The 19,289-nt window shown below is 42.7% G+C and overlaps 1 protein-coding gene across 1 annotated transcript in view; it reads left to right on the top strand.

Moving 5' to 3' along the window:
• fgf11a (fibroblast growth factor 11a) overlaps positions 1-17,318 on the top strand; it is a 117,356-nt gene extending 100,038 nt beyond the window's left edge. The window contains exons 11-12 of the mRNA XM_069518484.1: positions 8,125-8,323; positions 9,952-17,318. Coding sequence (XP_069374585.1) covers positions 8,125-8,323; positions 9,952-10,094 — 342 coding nt within the window. The 3' untranslated portion in view covers positions 10,095-17,318. The remainder of the gene's footprint in view (positions 1-8,124; positions 8,324-9,951) is intronic.
• Positions 17,319-19,289: the final 1,971 nt, after the last annotated feature.

The following is a 19,289-nucleotide window of genomic DNA, read 5'->3' as shown; positions in this document are numbered from 1 at the left end:
AATCATACATCACTATGATTAAGTTGTTTTAATGCAGGGAGAGAAGTGATTTGACATTTATTCACTACCACACCCTCTGGTTTATTTGGCCCTTACCTGTCACTGCTGCACTTATATGAAGTTGCATGAAACACCACACCGTTCCTACCACTCTCTGCATGTAGTTGCACAAACACATATAAAGTACTGCTCAGTACTGATGGGTGAGAGAGAGAGAGAGAGAGAGAGAGAGAAAGGAAACCCAGGGTAGCTTCTGAGCTGCTGCCTGCAGCGGGATCAGCACCTTGGAGAGCTCTGCATCACAAAGTCCTGGGTAGTTTGAAATAAGGAAATTAAAACAGTTGAAGTTTAGCCAGAGCACCTAAAGCCTTGATTTTTAATCAGCTGTCGGAAAAATACTTTACACAATTATTGGTTCAGAAATATTTGTATTTTCCTGGTAACATTATAACGACACCTAACATCCAATTTTACTCATGCAGGTGTAGAGCATGGACATCATCTCCTGTGTAAATGTTTACATGGACACCAATGTTCTGACTATCGACCTTATTCAGGATAAGACATGCATTGAGATCATCCTCAAATAGCATCTTTTCCCCTAAAACTACACTGGGTATCTTCCAGTTCAGTTACAGTTGCATCCTGCAGGTTTCGACTACAACGCCGGACAGATACAAAGCTAACTTAAAGATGTAATAATATATATTATAATATAGTCACGACTAATTTGACTGTCTATATTTGTGTACACATGTACTATAGATTCAGATTGTGTTTTCTCATGGAATACAATGGTGTGTAATACCCAAATAACAGCCACATATAATAATATATGAGTGTATACCCTGTAAGAATAATATATAAAAGCACTACTGTACTACACACACAAACACACACATGGACACACACTCCCCACACATGCTCACCGCTCCAGCTCCTGTACTCTGACCTTCCTCATCCACCCACCGAATCAGAAACTGCTTGTCTCTTTTTGTTTGAGTCAGCACTCTTGTTTCCTTACCTCTGCTTGCCTTTCTTCCTCTTTCACTCTCTGGTCTTTCTCTCCCTCTTTCACACTCTGATTAACCTCCCTCCCTCATCTCTCTCTCTCTCTCTCACACACACACACACATAAAGGTGTGACTCTGTCTCTTCTGAAGGAAAGGAATGGGAAGGATGGAGGATACTGAAAGAGAGGAAAAAAAGGAAGGGAGGTGGAGAGAGATGGGAGGGAGGAAGAAAGATGAGAAAGAAGGAGAGATGAAAAAGGTAGTGTAGAGGTGAGGCAGGTTATCTCTGGTTCCCTTTGGAAAAACCCCAAATGTGCGATGAGGTGATCTGGCAGAGTCAAGGTGAGAAGCAGAGAACATCCCTCCCTCCCTCCCTCTCTGCTTCTTCCCCCTTGTGCACCCGCCTGCACCCTCTCCAGCTGTTCTCATTACACTCTGTGTGTGTGTGTGTGTTTCTTCTCCACTCATTTGTCTGCGTGTGTTTGTGTCAAGGGGTTGTTTCATGCGTAAATCTTGTTTATTCATCCTTTTGTGCAGCCAGACATCATGAATGTGTTTACACTCTGTGTTTGTGGATGATGCTTCCCTCGCCTGCCTGTGTGTCAGTTGCCTTTAGGTCTACATGTACGTGTTTGTGCGTGTGTGTGCATATGTGTGTGTGTGTGTGTGTGTGTGTGTGTGTGTGTGTGTGTGTGTGTGTGCTGTGAGTCCATCAGCCTTGGTCGAGCTCCAGCACTCCTCAGGGCGCCTGTAAATGCCAGAATGTTGGCACAGACGAGGACTCCCTCTCCGCCTAAACTAAAAACTTCTTTCTCCTCTCTGTCAGTCAGCAACTCAGACACTCAGAGGCAGACAGAAAAAAGACCTTTAGGACCTATAGATGTGAGCTGTTCTTTGATTGTGTCACATGAGGTGTTTGCTCAACTTGGGATATTTCAAATAATGTTTTCCTCTGAGCCTATTAAGCCTGGTATATTCAACCTTTTTTATCATAACAAACGATCAAATGCAGTGCATGTGAAAAGGGTGTGCTCACAGAGATGAATTTACATGAAAGTTATCCCCCTATTCTACAGAGCATTTTAGGTTCAGCAGCAGGCCAACGTTGGTAGCAAAATGGAGCAGTTAGCTAAATACCAAAACATTCCCTCAGGAGTGGTGGAGCCCAAAAACAGAGCCAAAAACGGCCCATGAAATGACCCCTGATGGAAACTAACGTTGCTCAGGTTCAAAGTTCATTCTCGACTTTGAAAACAGCAACTGACTGAACAGAAAATGTAGGCGCTCTCGTACTGTCAAGCCCAAATGATTGCTTCAAGATTAAATCCTCTTAGTACGGTGCGTTTCAAAGTACAGCAGACATCTGTTTCTCAATTCACTCTGATTCTGAAAATACTCGTAATAAAAGTCTTGAAATCGTTGACTTTTGTAAATGTCGGATGATAAGCAAACTCAATCACACCATGTATGCAAAGTAAATCTGTAATCTGGAAGGTTGAACACATAAATGATAAGGCTGAATAGCACTGCCCACCAGTTGTGGCACGAGTCAGTTAGAAAAACATTGGTGTTTAAACCCAGACTGAACAGATTATTTGCTGCGGGATTTGATGGTTGCAGAAGTTGATGTTTTCACCGTGGGCGTAGGTCATTCCTTCTACCAGAGAATACAATGCACGTTCTGGAGAGTTTTCTTCCGTCAAATGCATAGTGATTGTTTAGACAGAATTTACAAGAGAACATTGCTGATGATAACACTACAGAGAATGCCAGGGGGGCTACATGTTGTCCATGCATATATTAGTAAATGATAATTACTCCTATCTTTAGACAATTATTTTGCGAGCTCCTGTGATGCTTCCTCAGCTGTTTGTCCTCAATTAAAGTTGTTTTCCTGCTCATTTGCTCAGATAATAATCAGCTCTTCTGGTAAACACGCTCTTGCAAGGCTAACCTTGCTCTGTGTGCTTTTAGTGCTGATTCGTATCCTTCTGATGGGAGCTGCAGGTAAATATTCCGTCGTTCATTATACAAGAACATAAAGTTTATTTCACTCGCAGGTTTATTGTGTTCTGATTGAAAGACAAAGCAACATTCACAACAACAGGTTCGTCTAGGAACTTTTGATGATACATTCACAAAATGCTTCCCATAACAGGTAAGACACAAAATAAAGATTCAGCAGATCTGATGGATTGGGGAAGGCTGTACCTAAGTTTGAGCTACAACTGCAAATGCCCGGTCAACTTTGGATTTAAAATAAGTACAGGTATACAAGGCCTTGATCAGATGATCGGAGCGGCCGACCCCCAGAGTGGGGCCTTAAAATTTCAGTTATATAAGCAATATCACTGACTAGTTTTGGTTAACAGCCTCGCAGCAGCATTCCGCACCGACAGAAGTCTGGCTATTATTGACTGAGTGCACATGTGAAGAGGAAGTTGCAGTATTGTACGAGAAAATATTAACGCGTGCAATTTTTGGAAGAAAGAAAACATTTCTCCCTTCTCGATCAGTTCAATATATTTTTATAACACCGGCAATCACTTTAAACTTTTTCCCCCTGCGGGATATTTTTATGGCAGTTTCCAGAAGAGCTGTTTTATTGAACTGTGAAGTGAAGCGACAGGCAGGACAGAGAGACAGAGGCTGAAGCTGTGATCTTACAGACAGGCAGCCGGCTAACATTATTTGTTGTGACTTTTAAAAGAAAATTCATAAAGTTTTGTGAAACGGCAATGATTTACAGTGCAAGCTAAATGTTTAAGCTATCACATAATACTCCTTTCATGTCTCTAGCTGCTTAAAAGGCCACAAAATGTAGGCTTCTGTAAATGTTGGTCATTTATTCAGCCAGGGGTTGTTTTGTAACCACTCTTAAATTAGTGTGTTCATTTTAAGCTCCTTAGGTCCAAACGGTTGTGATGTCTTGAGAGGTCAGGATCTTTTCCTCTTGGAGCTTTTGAGGTGTGGGTGCAGGAAATGAAGACAGACAGCTTTGCTTTCCAACTTAAATCCATTGTATTCAGTCTTTTTTTAACAGGTTAACTCTTGCAGTCAGCAGATAAACAAAAAAACACGTATTTGAATCTAAAACTCTCGTTTACAGTCTTCATTGTCAACTAACAAAAGAACTCCCTCCTTCTCCACCTCAGACAGAGTCTCTTCTTTATCTGCTCTGTTCACTTCACTCTCAGCCTCCTCCCTGGGACAATCAGCTAAATATGTTCAGCTGGGCAACGATCCTTGTTCTGACTGCCCTGCTGACTGTGGGTTTTGTAGTTCTTTAATGGAGGCCATGATGGGTTGTAGTCCTTGATGCAGCCACCGGGAGGGAATGTATCTCCCCTCTATGACATCACACGGTTAAATACCTCCTTTAAACCTGCTTGAATCAATAGTTTAATATCAAGCGTGTGGATGAAGGTCACTTGACTTAAAAAACTTGAATCATGTATCTTATGACTGAAGTTACACACTCAACATTGAATGACCCATAATGCATCCTTCCATAGTTATGTATTTGTCCATCATTCAGTGTCTTATTATTTTTGTTTTCATGTTTCTCCCCTACTTTTAGTTTACAGCCCTTTGGTCAATGTCTGTCAAAGTGACTTCATTTACAAAAGCACATTTCGCTTGAATGAAGCCATCCCACCCTGTGAGCAGTTGTAGTTGCTGACACATGGAACAGCTAAAAAAATCGTTGGCTGAAACCTGTAAAAACCCAGAACATCGAATGTACAGTACACACACACACACACACTCAGCTCACACAGGTTGCCTATCAACGCTTCGATATACATTTGTCCCCCGGGACGTGGTCGATAAGTGTCTGCGACTGGAAGCCCCTGAATTAACCTGTGGTTGCCCGATCGCAGCTTGTAAGTCGTTTTAAGTTCTTCACAATCGGCTGCATGGCCGCGTCGCTCGTCCAATCAAAGCCTAATCCAGGTTTTTTTCTGCCCTAACGCCTATTGACTTTTCGCAGAGGTCTTACATGGAATCAATTCCCCAGCTGAGAGCATGTGAGGCTCAGTGGTTAATGACAGCTATGTGCCCGTGAGCGGGGCTGAATAATGTCTTTGGGTGTCAACGGATGGAACTGAGACAACGCCATTAATGTGTGTGTGTCATTGCTGGGGAATAATCCCACTGTACTATCTCCACGTCTCCTCCTTCAACTCTCGTGTGTTCATCTTCTTCTCCTGTTTTACTCCACCTCTTTCTCTCTCCCTCGATTCATCTCGTCCCCTCTTTCCCCCCTGACGCTCCCTCTCTTCTCTTCCACACCTCTTTCTCCCCTCTGTCTGTGAGTGATGAGGGAGGCGACTGCTCCATCCGTCACTGTTGATGTTGTGAGTGTGTGTGTGTGTGTATATGTGTGTGTGTGTGTATATGCATGTCATCTGGTGCCCGGTGGCCTCCCACTGATGTAAGAGGGATCCGTCATGTCTCCCTGTCACAACAGCAGACACGCATGAGTGGATGTACACACCCTCACACACTGTCTCTCACACACACACACACACACACACACACACACACACACACACACAGAACACTGTTGTCTCCTCTAAAACTGTATAACAGAAAGTTGTTTAGTGTCAAAAAGTGTTTGAATTGATTTGTGTTTTTTCTCTCTTCATAAGAAGAGAGTTTTTTCTGTCTCTGTGTCCATATTCTTGCCTCACTGTTTTCTCAGTATCTGTACGAGGACAAACACAAGTTGAAAACAAAAAAATTATTAGTTAAAAAAAAAAAAAAAAATTTGTTAAACCTGTTCAAAGCAGAAGTTGACGTGGCAGATCGGCAGTTTTTAAAAATCAATGATATGATCCTAAATCACAGAATGCAACATGACAGGACATTTCAGCAAGTTTCATTTCAAACATACACAATGACATTGAGCCTGGTGCAGAGAAAGCAGCACCAAAATAAATAATGCTCTGCGTTCATGGCTGTTGTACAGCTGGAGTGGCTTTCAGCGTGCAAAACAAGGTCCTTGGGGCAGAGCTGAGTATTATGGAGTGGTGAGTGGACACAAGTTAATTTTGGAGCAGCGTCAGCGGCAGTGACAGGAGCCTCGTACTGCCTGTGTGTTTGGAGCAGCCCCTGCTGAACACACGTGGAACTGCACTCCTGACAAAGACGACCCCCCCCCCCCCTCTTCTTGGAGATGAGAGTGATTGGACTCGGGTGACCGATAGCTTCGACTGTCTTCATTAGCCGGAGGCTCTACCTGAGTAGCTTGTCGGATGTTTTGGGTGCAGAGGTGCAACTGAGTCAGGCCTCTGCAGTTTATGATAAAGAGGAAACCATCAGTCAGAAATCAGCCTGAAGTGCAGTCAGACTAAACACTCTGCAGACAGATGTGCATCCGTCCCCTGTGTGTCTGCTGTGTGAATAATGTGCCTCTGTAAATGACTGTCTAACAGTGTGTTGTCCTATAAAGCAGCGATGGCGATTGCACCTCTGTGACTAAGTATGTACAAGCAAGTGGCTTCTGGCCAAAACAAATACGTATTTAATTAGAATCTATTTTTAAATGTGATAATTCCGCACATATCAGTATAATAATATAAGTATTCTTCTGACATTACACACTCAAGGTGCATTTTACATGATGGAATCATAATTCTGCACTCATGTTCCTTGCTCATCCAGTTACTATACTGACTGGAAGTTATATTTTACCACCTCCTAGCTTGCACGCCTTAAACATACATGTGGAATTGATCTTTTCATATCTGGTATTCAATCTGCAAACACATGCAATAACCTGAATTGTCCTTAATGATTTTGTTTTGGCAGAACAATGTTGATGGCCACAGAAAATGTTCTGCTTCCCTCAGATAGTCAGACTTTGGCATATCTTTCCTCAGTTGGATACTTAGGCTGGAGTCCCTGATTCGATGAGATTGTCTGGTCAGAAGGCCCTCTTTAGTTAAAGATAATGATACACACTCATGTTGGTATAATTGAAGTAATTATTCAATAAATTAACTTTGAGCATTTCTGTCTCAGGGGTGCGGAAGGTGATGATTAGGCTTTACAAAGCAGGCTTTAATCCTGTAAAGTTGTACACACACACACGCAGGCTACAGATGCACTGTATCATACTGCCATGCAAACACTGTTAATGATAGCAACACCTCCCCAGACGATCCAGACCTTTGGATTCCTGTCATTATAGCACAAAGTTAATAGGTGGGTGAGGAAATGAATGGCTGCCTAAGTGAATGGATGTGTAATTAAAGAATGGGTGATACAGTCAATGTAATTAGCTTGTTTATGTGTGATACAATGGATCCAGGCGGGCAGCGATGGCCCTGTGCCTGCAGTGGCAGACGAGCAGCGGGAGGGAGGGAAAAGAGACAGAAGATGGAGAACGGGAGGAGGAGGAGGACGAGAGGGAAAAGAGAAAGCAAACTCCTTATTCAGGCCTTTTCTGCTCACCCGTCATATCAAGGCTCCAAATCAATCCTGCAAATTGGTTTGTTCCTTGACAAGGTTACCAAGTGACGGAGGGATGGAGGGAATGAAGTGGGGAAGGAGAGGCAGAATATGAGATTGAGAGGGAATATGTGCGAGCTGTAACGAGAAAGAGATGAGCAGGGGTGGGGGGTGTCCTGTTGATGACATATTGTCTGATGCAGAGCAATGCGTTTTGGCATGTGTGTGCGTCTGTATGTTTGCGGGAGCTGAAGGCCGGCGGCGAGGTCGTTAAACTATGGAGGGGGTGAAGGATCCGCTTGATAGTTGTTTGTTACAGGTAAGACGAATCAGCTGAGTTATGGCATCCCGACTCACAGAGCACTTTGCCCGTGTGGTGAATGGGCGTGTGCACATGTTGGAATGAGTATGTGTGTTTGTGTGTGTGTGTGCGTGTCGGTGCAGTTTCTTGACACAGCCACAGATGCTCCTGTAACCCTGTCACAATGAAATGTGGGACCCATTTCCTCCCATTCCCAGCTGAGCCCTGTGGAATTGGAAAGTAAATATATAAATAATAGAACAGATAATTTAAAAAAAAGGCAAACACTCCAAAGGTGTTATTCTTCTCCTCTGACCTGATATGGGGGCTGTTTTCTGTGTGTGTGTGTTTCAGGAACACTTCACGCCAGAGTGCAAGTTTAAGGAGTGCGTGTTCGAGAACTACTACGTGACCTACTCGTCCATCCTGTACAGACAGACCCAGTCGGGCCGAGCGTGGTACATCGGCATCAACCGGGACGGACAGGTGATGAAGGGGAACCGCGTCAAAAAGACCAAGGGAGCTGCACACTTCCTGCCCAAACTCATCGAAGGTACAGTACTGTCATACTTCCTGTCTGAGCTAGTTTACATTGTTCCCAGTGGCTGGTGGTATTATAGTTTCAGGTTGTGCGTCTGTCCATTCTAGTGATGGAAGCCAATGGAATTTCAGTTCCAAACATTCACTTGGACTAAAAGATGTCCTGATTAGAAAGTGGAGGTCAAAGGTCGAGGTCACAGTAACCTCAAGAAACGCTCCCATGTTACAAAGAACCATTTCAGATCTGGCACAAAGATTAACTGATTACATTTCAGTGACCAAAGGACAAAGGTCTCTCTTATGAATCTGGAAAAAGAAACGTGTGCTGACTGAAACTAAACTAGTTGGTAGAGGCATATAACCACAGTGCGGGAATTCTAGTTACATTTCCTTTAGGTGAGTCCAGTACAATGAAATCATTGACCTTATGGCTCAAGGCTAGAGTATCAGCCGGTCAGAGAGGAAACTAAATTGCAGTATAAAGATCCACGTTTGATAGTTAATTTATGTTTCCCTGACTTGTATAATGGTGTCAAAATATTGCTGAAACTTGAATGATTCTTCTTCTTTTTTTTGGTGCATGCTCCTGTAAATAAAGTTGAGTTTTATCAAGCATTTTGATATAGAAGGTCACGCTGGCCTCTTGGCGTATAATGAAGCTGCCATGGATTATTTACTCACTGTACTCATCAGCGTAACAGGGAAAGAACACAATCTGCAGAGGGTGGTAGGTGGGTGGTTTAGGTCAACAAAGGCCCACCAGGATATTTGTGGCCTTATTTACTCCTACAAACATTGCTGCAAAGGTGAGTCATGTTCGAATAAGTGAGATCGTTAATTGGAGTTTGGGTGCATGAAGGCATTTTGCAGGCTTTGCACGTACAGATATGGAGCTGCCTTCCTTTGCATAGCCACGCTTTTATTAATCAGAAACGATGAAACAAATATGATCTGTAGATGAAAAGGACAATGTGCACCTCAGTGTCACAGTATTTATTAATAATGAATGAAACAGTCTCATCTCAGAGCAGACAACATGTGGATGTCGACCCATACGTTATTAAAACACAGTGTGTGACTTGCACAGCAGCTGGTGAAATAAATCAGTGATAAATTGACCTTTTTTATAAACCAATGCTAAAAGATAATACAAATCTGAACCTTAACCGCAGCCCATAATATTCTTCTACACTGCTTTATCTACCAGGGGTTCCCTATCTATTTAAAGCGCACTTACATTGTGAAAGAAGTTCATGTTCACATCGTCAAAGCCCCTGCGTATATTTTTATACTGGCTGGCAGAAATGCAGGTCAGTACCATAGACTGTATTTAAAGATGGACGAAAGGTCTCCACTTAATCCCAATATCCAAGATTGGAGACAAAATATCCCGATCGCAATCTACGTTATTTGGGACCAGAGTCTGTGTCGTAGTGATGGCGGAGTAAAGCCGCGGGATCGAGGCCCTGCAGATACAGGCACTCGACCACATGATCAGCTAACAGCCATTTATCAGTGGAACCAGGATCCATCTTGTGCCATAAACAGATTTTTAACTCTAAACTCTTTGATATGGAAATAATGATGAGTTTTCCAAAAGAACGGCCTCATGTAACTCTGCGTCACCTTTTCTCTCCCCAGTGGCCATGTACAGGGAGCCCTCTCTACACGACGTCGCTGAGCAGAGTCCGCCCAGGAAAACGCCGAAGACCTCCAGTGACTCACCCGTACTTCAGAACGGCAAGAAAGACCCTCAATCCAAAACCAAAACATCCTCCTCCTAGCGCTCAGAGACACGGGAGGTGGTGCTGGTGGTGGTGGGTGGGGTGGTCGGGGTGCAGCGCACAGGCTACTGGGCACCGGCGGAAACCCGAAAAGGGTTGTTATTGCTACCCCACCCTCCACCACCCCTACTGCCTGCAACACTGACCCCCATGAAAACTCTGCATACCACAATGCACCAGTGTAACGTTGAAGAAAAAGGATCAGGCCTGGGTAGAGTGCAGCTGGCCAATGGGAAGCCCCCATTTACCCTCACAGACCCCCACCCTCCACACCAGCGCGCCACCTTCTTATGTAATAACTTCCATGATTATCCGAGCCTGGGACGCAAAAGCAATAACTCCACAAAGAGGTGGACGGTCGCCGAGCATCGTAAAGCATGTCACCGCGGCGTGTTTAACCAGCTGCGAGGAAATCCCACACACCCTTGAGGTGTCATCAGCGACATCCGTCCAGTCAACCAAATATTGAAGTAAAGTCGCCCTGGTTTTACCACGGCGGGTGTAGCGGTCAAATCCATCCCCCTGCAGCACATACTTTAAAAATGGGTTGTGTTTTTTTTCCCTGTAGGGTTCTGAGCTAATGTTCTGAGCCATGCATACTCTGAGGCTGACACACAGACCCTCGCAGACTTTTGTTCTGCAGCCATCTGCTCCGTCCACGTCTTCTGTGTGTGTCAGCGACTTAGTGAGATGGCCTGGATACTTGTCAGCCTTGTTTGGGGGTGTGTGTGTGTGCGTGTGCCTGTGTGTTCCCTTCTTCTTCTATTCACCTTTGGCGCGATTTTATTAGTTTGTGACATGGACTCAATTTTCCACTCGGCGGAACTATAAAACCCCTCCCGTCCTCTTTGGCTCTGTTAATGGAGTCTGGGGCTGATCAGAATCTTTCGACCCTTAAACGAGGGGCCAAGAGCTCCCTTGACACCCCGTATAACCACACACACACACACACACACACACATTTGTTATTTCTCTGACATTTACGCACACACGTGGAGGTAGTCGCCCACATTTCAGTTCCCTGATATCCTCAAGCCCAAACCCCGAAAAAATGATCTCACAATGATATGCATTAACACACACATACACAAATGGTAACGTGGAGGTGTGTGTGCAGGTTCTGGGAGATGATGAGGACATCATCAGTGAGATGTGGTGCTGATGGAGCCTGACTTGTGTAGCTTGCACTGCAATAGCATCTCACTGTTGGTGGTCATGCATTGCACAAACACCTGATGCCCACACAGTATCTGTTGCTGTCCGTCACCCTGTGTGATGTTTCTGTTGATAAGTATATGCATATATAGTCATTTTGTGCATATGATAGTAGTTGCTGCAGCTGCATGGCTACTACCATAACTTTCTCCTGAAATATTCTGCATACTGTATTCCTCTCATGTTCACTCGTTTTTAAAAGGGCACACCATATGTCGAAGTCAGGAAACATGCCGCGGAGAGTGCTAATTACCCTGTGCAAACACTTTTTGCTTAATTTCTTTCGTTCCTGACTTGAAGGCTGATGCAACACACCGGCTTTGCTAAAACTGTGTTGACTAATGTGGTATATTCAATTCAGATGATTTTCTACACTCAAAATATATATACTCAAAACATCAGAATTTTACCTAAGACGTGCTTGACTCTGGAGTGTATGGTACACACCTTACCCACAAAGCTGTGCACACAGGAAATAGAGGAGCTATCCAACTGTCAAACATTTACCCCCCCCCAAAAAGTAAGATTCTTTGGCAAACATACTCATGTTTGGGTTTGTGAAGCTTGATTCTCAACCTTTAGCAATGACATGGTAATTGCTTCATCGTATACCAAAACAATTACTGTGCAGTACAGATAATGGCATTGGGAAACACCAAAATGTCTTCCCACAATTGAAATGCACAATTGCAAAAAGTGAATTTATAGAGGAAAAGCTGATATTGTGCAGCTTGGGCCACAATTTTAGAATCCATCGGAGCACAAAAGAAACTGGCCTAACCCAAACCTTCATTGCATTTGGATTTTTGTGTTGGAGATTCAGCCTGATGTGGTTAATGTAAGCTGCACTGAGTTTCTGCTACTAAAACTTACACAAGTTTACATGACACATTTGAACATTAACATTCAGGTGGGCAGGTGTGTTTCACAAAATCGACAAACAGCCTCACCTTACTTACACCTTACGTTACTCTGCCTTCCACACAGCTTCTCAGATGCTCTGGTGTCGTGATCATCTGCCCAGGAGGACTTTGCTTTTGTAGCATCCACCATTTTTGTTGCAGAACAACATAACATTGCAGTTTTACTTGACTGAGAGCTCGATAGGGCAGGCAATAGGTCAAGCTGACAATGATCGCCCTCTGCTGGATCAGGAGAAAAACGACTTCAGAGGCTCTGATGCGCTTTTTGAAATCGAACAGGTCATTACATGAATATGAACTTTTCCCTCCACGTTTGAATGAATTTTGGGATAAAAAGTGATCAGGCCTTCCAGTCTTTATTTATATTTATTTATTTATTTACTCCTCCTGTGCTGTTTCAAGTTTGATTTCTGTCTGGAGGAAAATAACGAAAACCAAAGTCTTGTATAGAGAATGAAACTGACAGCTAAAGTACGTACTGTGATTCTTAAAAAGAGAAACAGAAAGATCGATGTATTATATATTTATTTTCGATCACATTTTTGTTCGTGTTTCTTCTCGTTGAAGAAAGTTAAGTTAGCAATTTTAAAATGTCATATTCCTCTTTCAGGACACCCTGTTTTGCGTGTTTCCATTTGTTGTTTCCATTCTGTGGGAAAAGTAATCATTTATTACAATATGCCGGGCGGGGGTGATTGTTTCTGCCCTAATGTTTATGTATTGTTGGAAGCGAGGGAGTCTCGTGTGTAGCGGAGGTAGAGACGAGGATAGATTGATGATTAGGAGTCAGAGAGAAAGAGAGACAGAGAGAGAGAAAGAGAAGGGTCGATGCAAAAAAGGAAACAAGAGATTTTCACTGTGGGAAAATTTGTGATGATGAGCAGAACAAAGACAGATTTAAGAGAGAATTATGGTAATGAGAACACCGTCCCCTGAACACACACACACACTTCACCTTCTATGCATAATCCTCGGCGCCCCTGTAACCTGTGGTTGTAAATAATAATAGCTGATAACCGGTGCAGAATGGAGGCGAGCTGCTGAGCAAAGTAATCTGCTTCCTGAGATGATGAAGCAAACTTTACCTCTGATTTCCTGAGGAGAAACAAATTAAGTGAGGAAGGAAGGAGAGTGTTAGAAATTGATGATGGAGGAAAGAAAGAAAGAGGGAAGGAGGAGAGGTGAGGAAAAGCAACTTTCTGTTTGGTGACGCGTTAGCGAGTTGCTCCCATTGTGTTTCAGATTTATTCAAAACAAGTTACTATTAAAACCTCACTTTCACACCAAAGACCTTAATTAAGCTGTTAAATAGACCTTCAGGTTGGTGTGTTTGACCAGTCACCCCCTATGGATCACTAAACCCAGAACACAGTGTTTGACTATTATTCGCAAAGTAATTACACAAATGTTTAATTAAATGAGGCTCCCGCCTGCTGGAGTAGAATTAAGAGCGCGTGGGACAAGATGGAGAGATACTGTTAGAAGAAAGGAGAGGAAGAAGTCAGCAAACAGATGTAGCAGTAACTTCACTCAATTCTCCTACTTTATATTTTAAGGGCTTTGAAAATCTACATTGATATATTTTCTCACGTAAGCGTCTTATTTGTTTTTTTCAGAATTTAGGCAGACTTTCAATTTAAAGACAAAAAGTGGTTAAGGGCTAAAATAGTTCAAATAGTTAAAGTGTGTTATTAATTTGATGACAAATGTTTGTGCGCTTTGATACAGATACAAAAATACAGACGATGCTTAATGCAACAAATGCTTGAATACGCACAAGGGTAGTTAAAGGGGCATTCCTCCGGTTTTAACACATAGATTTCAGCTGAGAACTGTAGAAAAATGTTTTCTAAAGATGCGTTCAAACAGAGAGTGAAGCACGTTTTGCACAAGTTGTTAAATTTGACAACACAGTTTTGGATTATTGTGAGAAAACAACCGTGGTCATGTTTTGGCTTGGTATTTATGGTTTCCACTTTCAAAATAACCAAGCATTTATGATGCACAGATTGTATTTGAGTTGCTTTATGGCAAATTCAGATCATTTCAAACCAAAAGTTGAAACATCTTATATTGAACATCTTATAAGAGCGTTCGTTTCAGTTTTAGAGCAGGTGTTATTGATTTCATCTTCAGAACGCTCTAACTAAAAACCCTTCATTCAAACTTAAATATACTCTGCTTGTGTTTAGATTTCCAGCGAGTCCAAAATCCAAGAGCAGAAGAAGAAATCAAAAATGTTTCACACACGCACAGAAGCAGCGTGAGCACGAGGAGAGCTGAAGCTGGAGCACAGGAAATTCAAGCCCAAGCAACGGCTATTTGAGTGCGAACGCAAGGTTTTAAATGAAAGCATTACAAAATCTGAACTTGAAAACAACAAGTCCTGCTTTCGAACTTAAAGACCACATCGTGTATAAAGAGAGAAAAAAAAACATAATCCCAACCTCTGCTGCTTTGATTCTAAAAATGATTTATAAAATCTGTCAATGGAAGTGAAATACTAAATAGTTGGAGTGCCTCTTTAACCCTAAGATAAATGCAGTATTACTTTTTGTTGATGCATAAGCCTGTACAGATGCAAAAAAGATGATATTTATAAGGTTACAGTCTCATCACCTGCCTCATACTCGTTTTTTAAATAATTTTAGTTATTTAAGGAAACGACAGCCACGATTTTGTTGAAAACAAGCCATCAGAAGCTCTGTTTGATTTTAGCGACTGGGCCGTCAGTCGACACTGACGCCCAGCGAGCGATTCTCGATTGAGAAGTTCATACCACAGTATGTCTGGCGATACAATCCATCGCAGATGATCCATCTGACACTTTAAATTGCATCAATCACCACTATCTCACTTTTCCACTGTAGAATATGCAGATAAATGAGCTTTTTATTATACCAGCTTGCAGACTGTTTTTTTTAGTCGAGTCATTTCAATCAACCAGGATTCACGTCTTCTTTATTTATGAAATGTTGCTGCACATAATGACCTGTTTTTTCAGCCATAATAGAATTACTGTGTTTTTGCAGGAGCTGCAACACATTTTATCTTTCTAAATAATAGCAATAGATGCAACCTGTTATTCTTGGATTCCTTTCAAGAGACCGGTTTCACATTTTAAAAAAAGGAAAGCATGAAATATCAGTTTGCAGTGTTGTTGATTTTGGTGACAAAAGGTTGAGTGGTAGTGTGTGTGTGTGTGTGTGTGTGTGTGTGTTTTGCCATGTTCATGCTCTACCTCTTTTTTCCCTCTCTCTCTCCGTAACTCCTTTGTGAAGTGTGAAATCAGACTCTCTGTTCGAGCCCTTCTGCTCTCCAGGCTTCAGGCCTCACTTCAAACGATTCTGCATGAATTACAGCGTGCGAAGAAGTCGGCGGCCCTTCTCTCCGAGCTCGTGTTTGATTAGTGAAACACGCACCCTTGCCATTACGCTTTAACTTTAACTCGCTGATGAACGTCTCAGGATTGGGATCTTAATGTCAGATATCGGCCCTTTGGAGAGCTCAGCATCACCGTTTCTTTAGTGTGTATGAGAAAAGCGGTGTGAATATGTGTGTGTATCGAAGGGGGTTAAATGATGTACAGTATATCTGATTCAGATACACAAACACACACACACACACACACACACACACACACACACACACACACACACACACACACACACACACACACATTCTCTCCCCGGGGGACTCCCTTCCCTCCCATTCCTCCCTCATCAGGGCCCTCCCCACTTACTGAGCGGATTACAACTGCAGAGAGAGGGTCATCCAGGGTTTTGAAGGACTTGGAGAAAGAGAGAGAGAGAGAGCGACTGGCCCTCACATACTGTAGTGTAGCTAACTCTTGCCCTCACAGCCTCCATTTGAAGTTTCACTTCCTCTCTACCATCACTTTTGCAACTTCCCTTTAACCCGGAGGCAGAATGTATGTATGTGCTGCATGTGCATGTGTGGAGAGATCAGACGGACGCTCCACACTCATCAGCTTTGGTCTTTGTCACTGCGTAACTGTGACAGAATGACATTGTGTGTCCATTATGTGTATCCAAGAATAAAGGATGGAGAGAAAGAGAGAGAGAGAAGAAAACAGAGCATAAATCAGAGGCCAAATCAATGAGCATGAGTCCTTGGGCAGAAAGCAATAAACTCCATTAACAAGGTGCAGCCACATTATCTGGGAGAGGGTGTGTGTGCGTGTGTGTGTGTGGGTGTGGGTGGGTGGGCGGGGGGGCATATTAATATTGATATAGAAACCAACTGTGTGTTTTATTAGAGCTTTTATTTTTTTAACACTTTTCCCCCTTTTTTGGAGCTGAGTTTGCTAGTGTGTGTCTATGTGTGTGTGTGTGTGTGTGTGTGTGTGAGTGTGTTACTTTGAGGTGGAGTCCCTTCACCACATCTGCAATGCAGCAGAAAACACAAAAAAAAGAGAGAGGGAGGAAGAGAGAGGCTCACGTGCTCCCGACAAAAGAGTGACGCCGTTCGCGGACGGATTTTCTCTTCTCTCTCTCCTTCACTTTTCCCCCTAAGCTGCTTCATAACTATTTTTTTTTTACTTTGGAATCGGGAGCACCTCATGTTAATATTACAAACCAACACATTAACTTCACATGTAAAAATCTGGCTGTTTTTTTTTTTTTAAAGGCACACACCCACAATCCCTGGACACATCTGCATTGCACACAGCACCCTGCACCACGCACGTACAGATGTGGCTAAGCGGGGAGGGGTTTGGGGGGAGAGGTGACCTTTGCAATGAGATCATGGAGGGACTTCACCTCTTCCAAGCTAATGCACCTCAAATGTGTTAGTGGGGACTTCACTCTGTAAACTATGCTTAAAAAAATGTATCGATTTCTTTCTCAGAAAGTAGAGAAAGTGTGGATTGTGTTTTGGGTGTTTCTCAGTGGAAGTACTGTGACATGTAATGAAATGATGTGAGGGAAATCTAATTATTATTAGTATTCATTGTGACGCCCTTTACGAATCACTGTTAGTCCGTTCACGTGTGTTTTATTGATTTGACGTGTTTATTTCAATGCATATACGTGTCTGTTATTTCCTGTTACTTGATGTGTGGGATTTCAAAAAACAAAATGAAAGGACGACAAAGAGCAGCGGGAGTGATGGGCCTCAAACCTCTTCCTCATGAACCCCCCCCCCGCTACCCAGAAAACCCCACCACTCGCCAGCCTCCCCCTTCTGATCTCTTAACGGGATTTTAATTGGCTCACCTGCAGCATGTGGACTGCTCATTCGCCGTCCGACCGTCCCTCAAACACACACACCTCTTCCACCTGTGTGTGTGTATGTGTGATTCTGTGATCGATCCTTGAAGGATTCTTTTTTTTTGGGACTTTTTCTTTCTTTGTACTGCATGGACGATCCGACTTACCGAAAAGATTTTAAGGATATCACCTTAATCTTCCTTCTTGTCTTCCAAATACAAAGAGTGCTTCAGTCTTCCAGCTATCAAAGCCACAATGACACTATTTTTGTATTCAAATGGGGCAAAAAAAAATATATCTATATATCTCTATATATAAATATATCCATGCAAGAGTGGTTGGGGGGGGTGCAATAACTCCCCCTGTTGCTGACTAGGTGGAACAACACGACAACTTAACGCCATCCGAACCATGGATCACTTGGAGAAAGGAGCGAAGAGAGACTTGCAGTTTGAGACTCCTGGGTTGGGTTAGATGGTCTCTGATGGGCGGGATTACAAGCATGCATGCGCCAATCATTTACTGGACACCTCTGAAGAAACAGTCATTACCCAATATTTACTCTTTAACCCCTTAACCCCCCCCACCCCCCCTTCTTCCCTTCGACACTCTGATTATCCCCAAACCCCTGTCTCTGCATTTGCAATATGATCTGTATTTATTTCTATAATAACTTACACAAAGTCAACAGAGACGTATTATTGGATATAATTGAATAAAACAAACTAATATATTTGTATGATTGTAACACTGGTCTCCTGAGAGATTTTTTGGCGTGTGTTCTGGTTTTGTTCCTTCGACATACGACCTGCTGTGCGTTTTTACATTTAAGTGTTTGCAGGTCTCATATTGTCTTTTGTAATACGTAACCACGCCCACCCAGCCTCAACGACATTTTTTAAAATATGAGAGAGTCAGTTTGCGGGAATTTGACATGCAATTCATTGCAGTCAGATGAGGTTGATCGCTTGACATTGCTCCACTCGTCTGTGGTGTCTCCAGCTGAGGCCAAAGATTTGTTAAAAGGTAGTTGTGTGGTACAAAGACGACATACAGACTCACATCTGATCATTACTCCCACACGCAGTGATCGCCCTCTGGATAAAAAGTTACAGCCGTGTTTCTAAAAGTCTTATGACTCCAGTGTAGTGATTCTCTGGAACATTCTGGAGTTATTAGGAGCATCTTTTTTTGCAAGCAAATGTATGGAGGTCAAATATAAGGGTGTCTCTATGATTGTTTGTCTTTGTGTTGAAATTTACCTGAGCTTTGACTCTGAGAAGATTTGAAAAACATATTTTTATGAAGGTCCTCCGACGACCAGCAGATGTTAGGGACACATCATCAGTTGAGTCAGAGTAAACTATGCAGCTTTTTGATTTAATTTGCTTTGCACATTTCTATATTTGGAGCATATTCATGGTTTTGTATTCTGTGTCGCACTGACATTTTCCTGGCTTTGGGTTTATCTTTCTCAAAATTTTGGGACGAATAGGATCATAAGATATTTCGGCCATTATTACTTTACAATCTCACTTGAGGAAGGCCCCGTCTTACTGGACACAGACAGGGAGGAGATTCTCTTGAGTTTAAGAGAAATCAATGGGTTTCACAGTAGAAAATATCATATCTACTTTCCATAACGCCACTACAGGAACAGAGAGCATCCAATAGAAGGTGGATTTCCCTTTGGGATGAGCTGGATTGCTAAATGGGAATCAAACATTAACTATCAATGGGATCAAATCCAAGTTGCCAGATTCCAGAATCCGCACCATTTTAATGTCATTATTGTGGGCATAAGTTGTTCAAGAATCCCGTAT

This window comes from Paralichthys olivaceus, chromosome 22 (genome assembly GCF_024713975.1).
Source record: "Paralichthys olivaceus isolate ysfri-2021 chromosome 22, ASM2471397v2, whole genome shotgun sequence".
Taxonomy (NCBI): Eukaryota; Metazoa; Chordata; class Actinopteri; order Pleuronectiformes; family Paralichthyidae; genus Paralichthys; species Paralichthys olivaceus.
The sequence above is the reverse complement of the archived record's forward strand: the minus strand, read 5'-3'. Positions and strand labels throughout refer to the sequence as shown.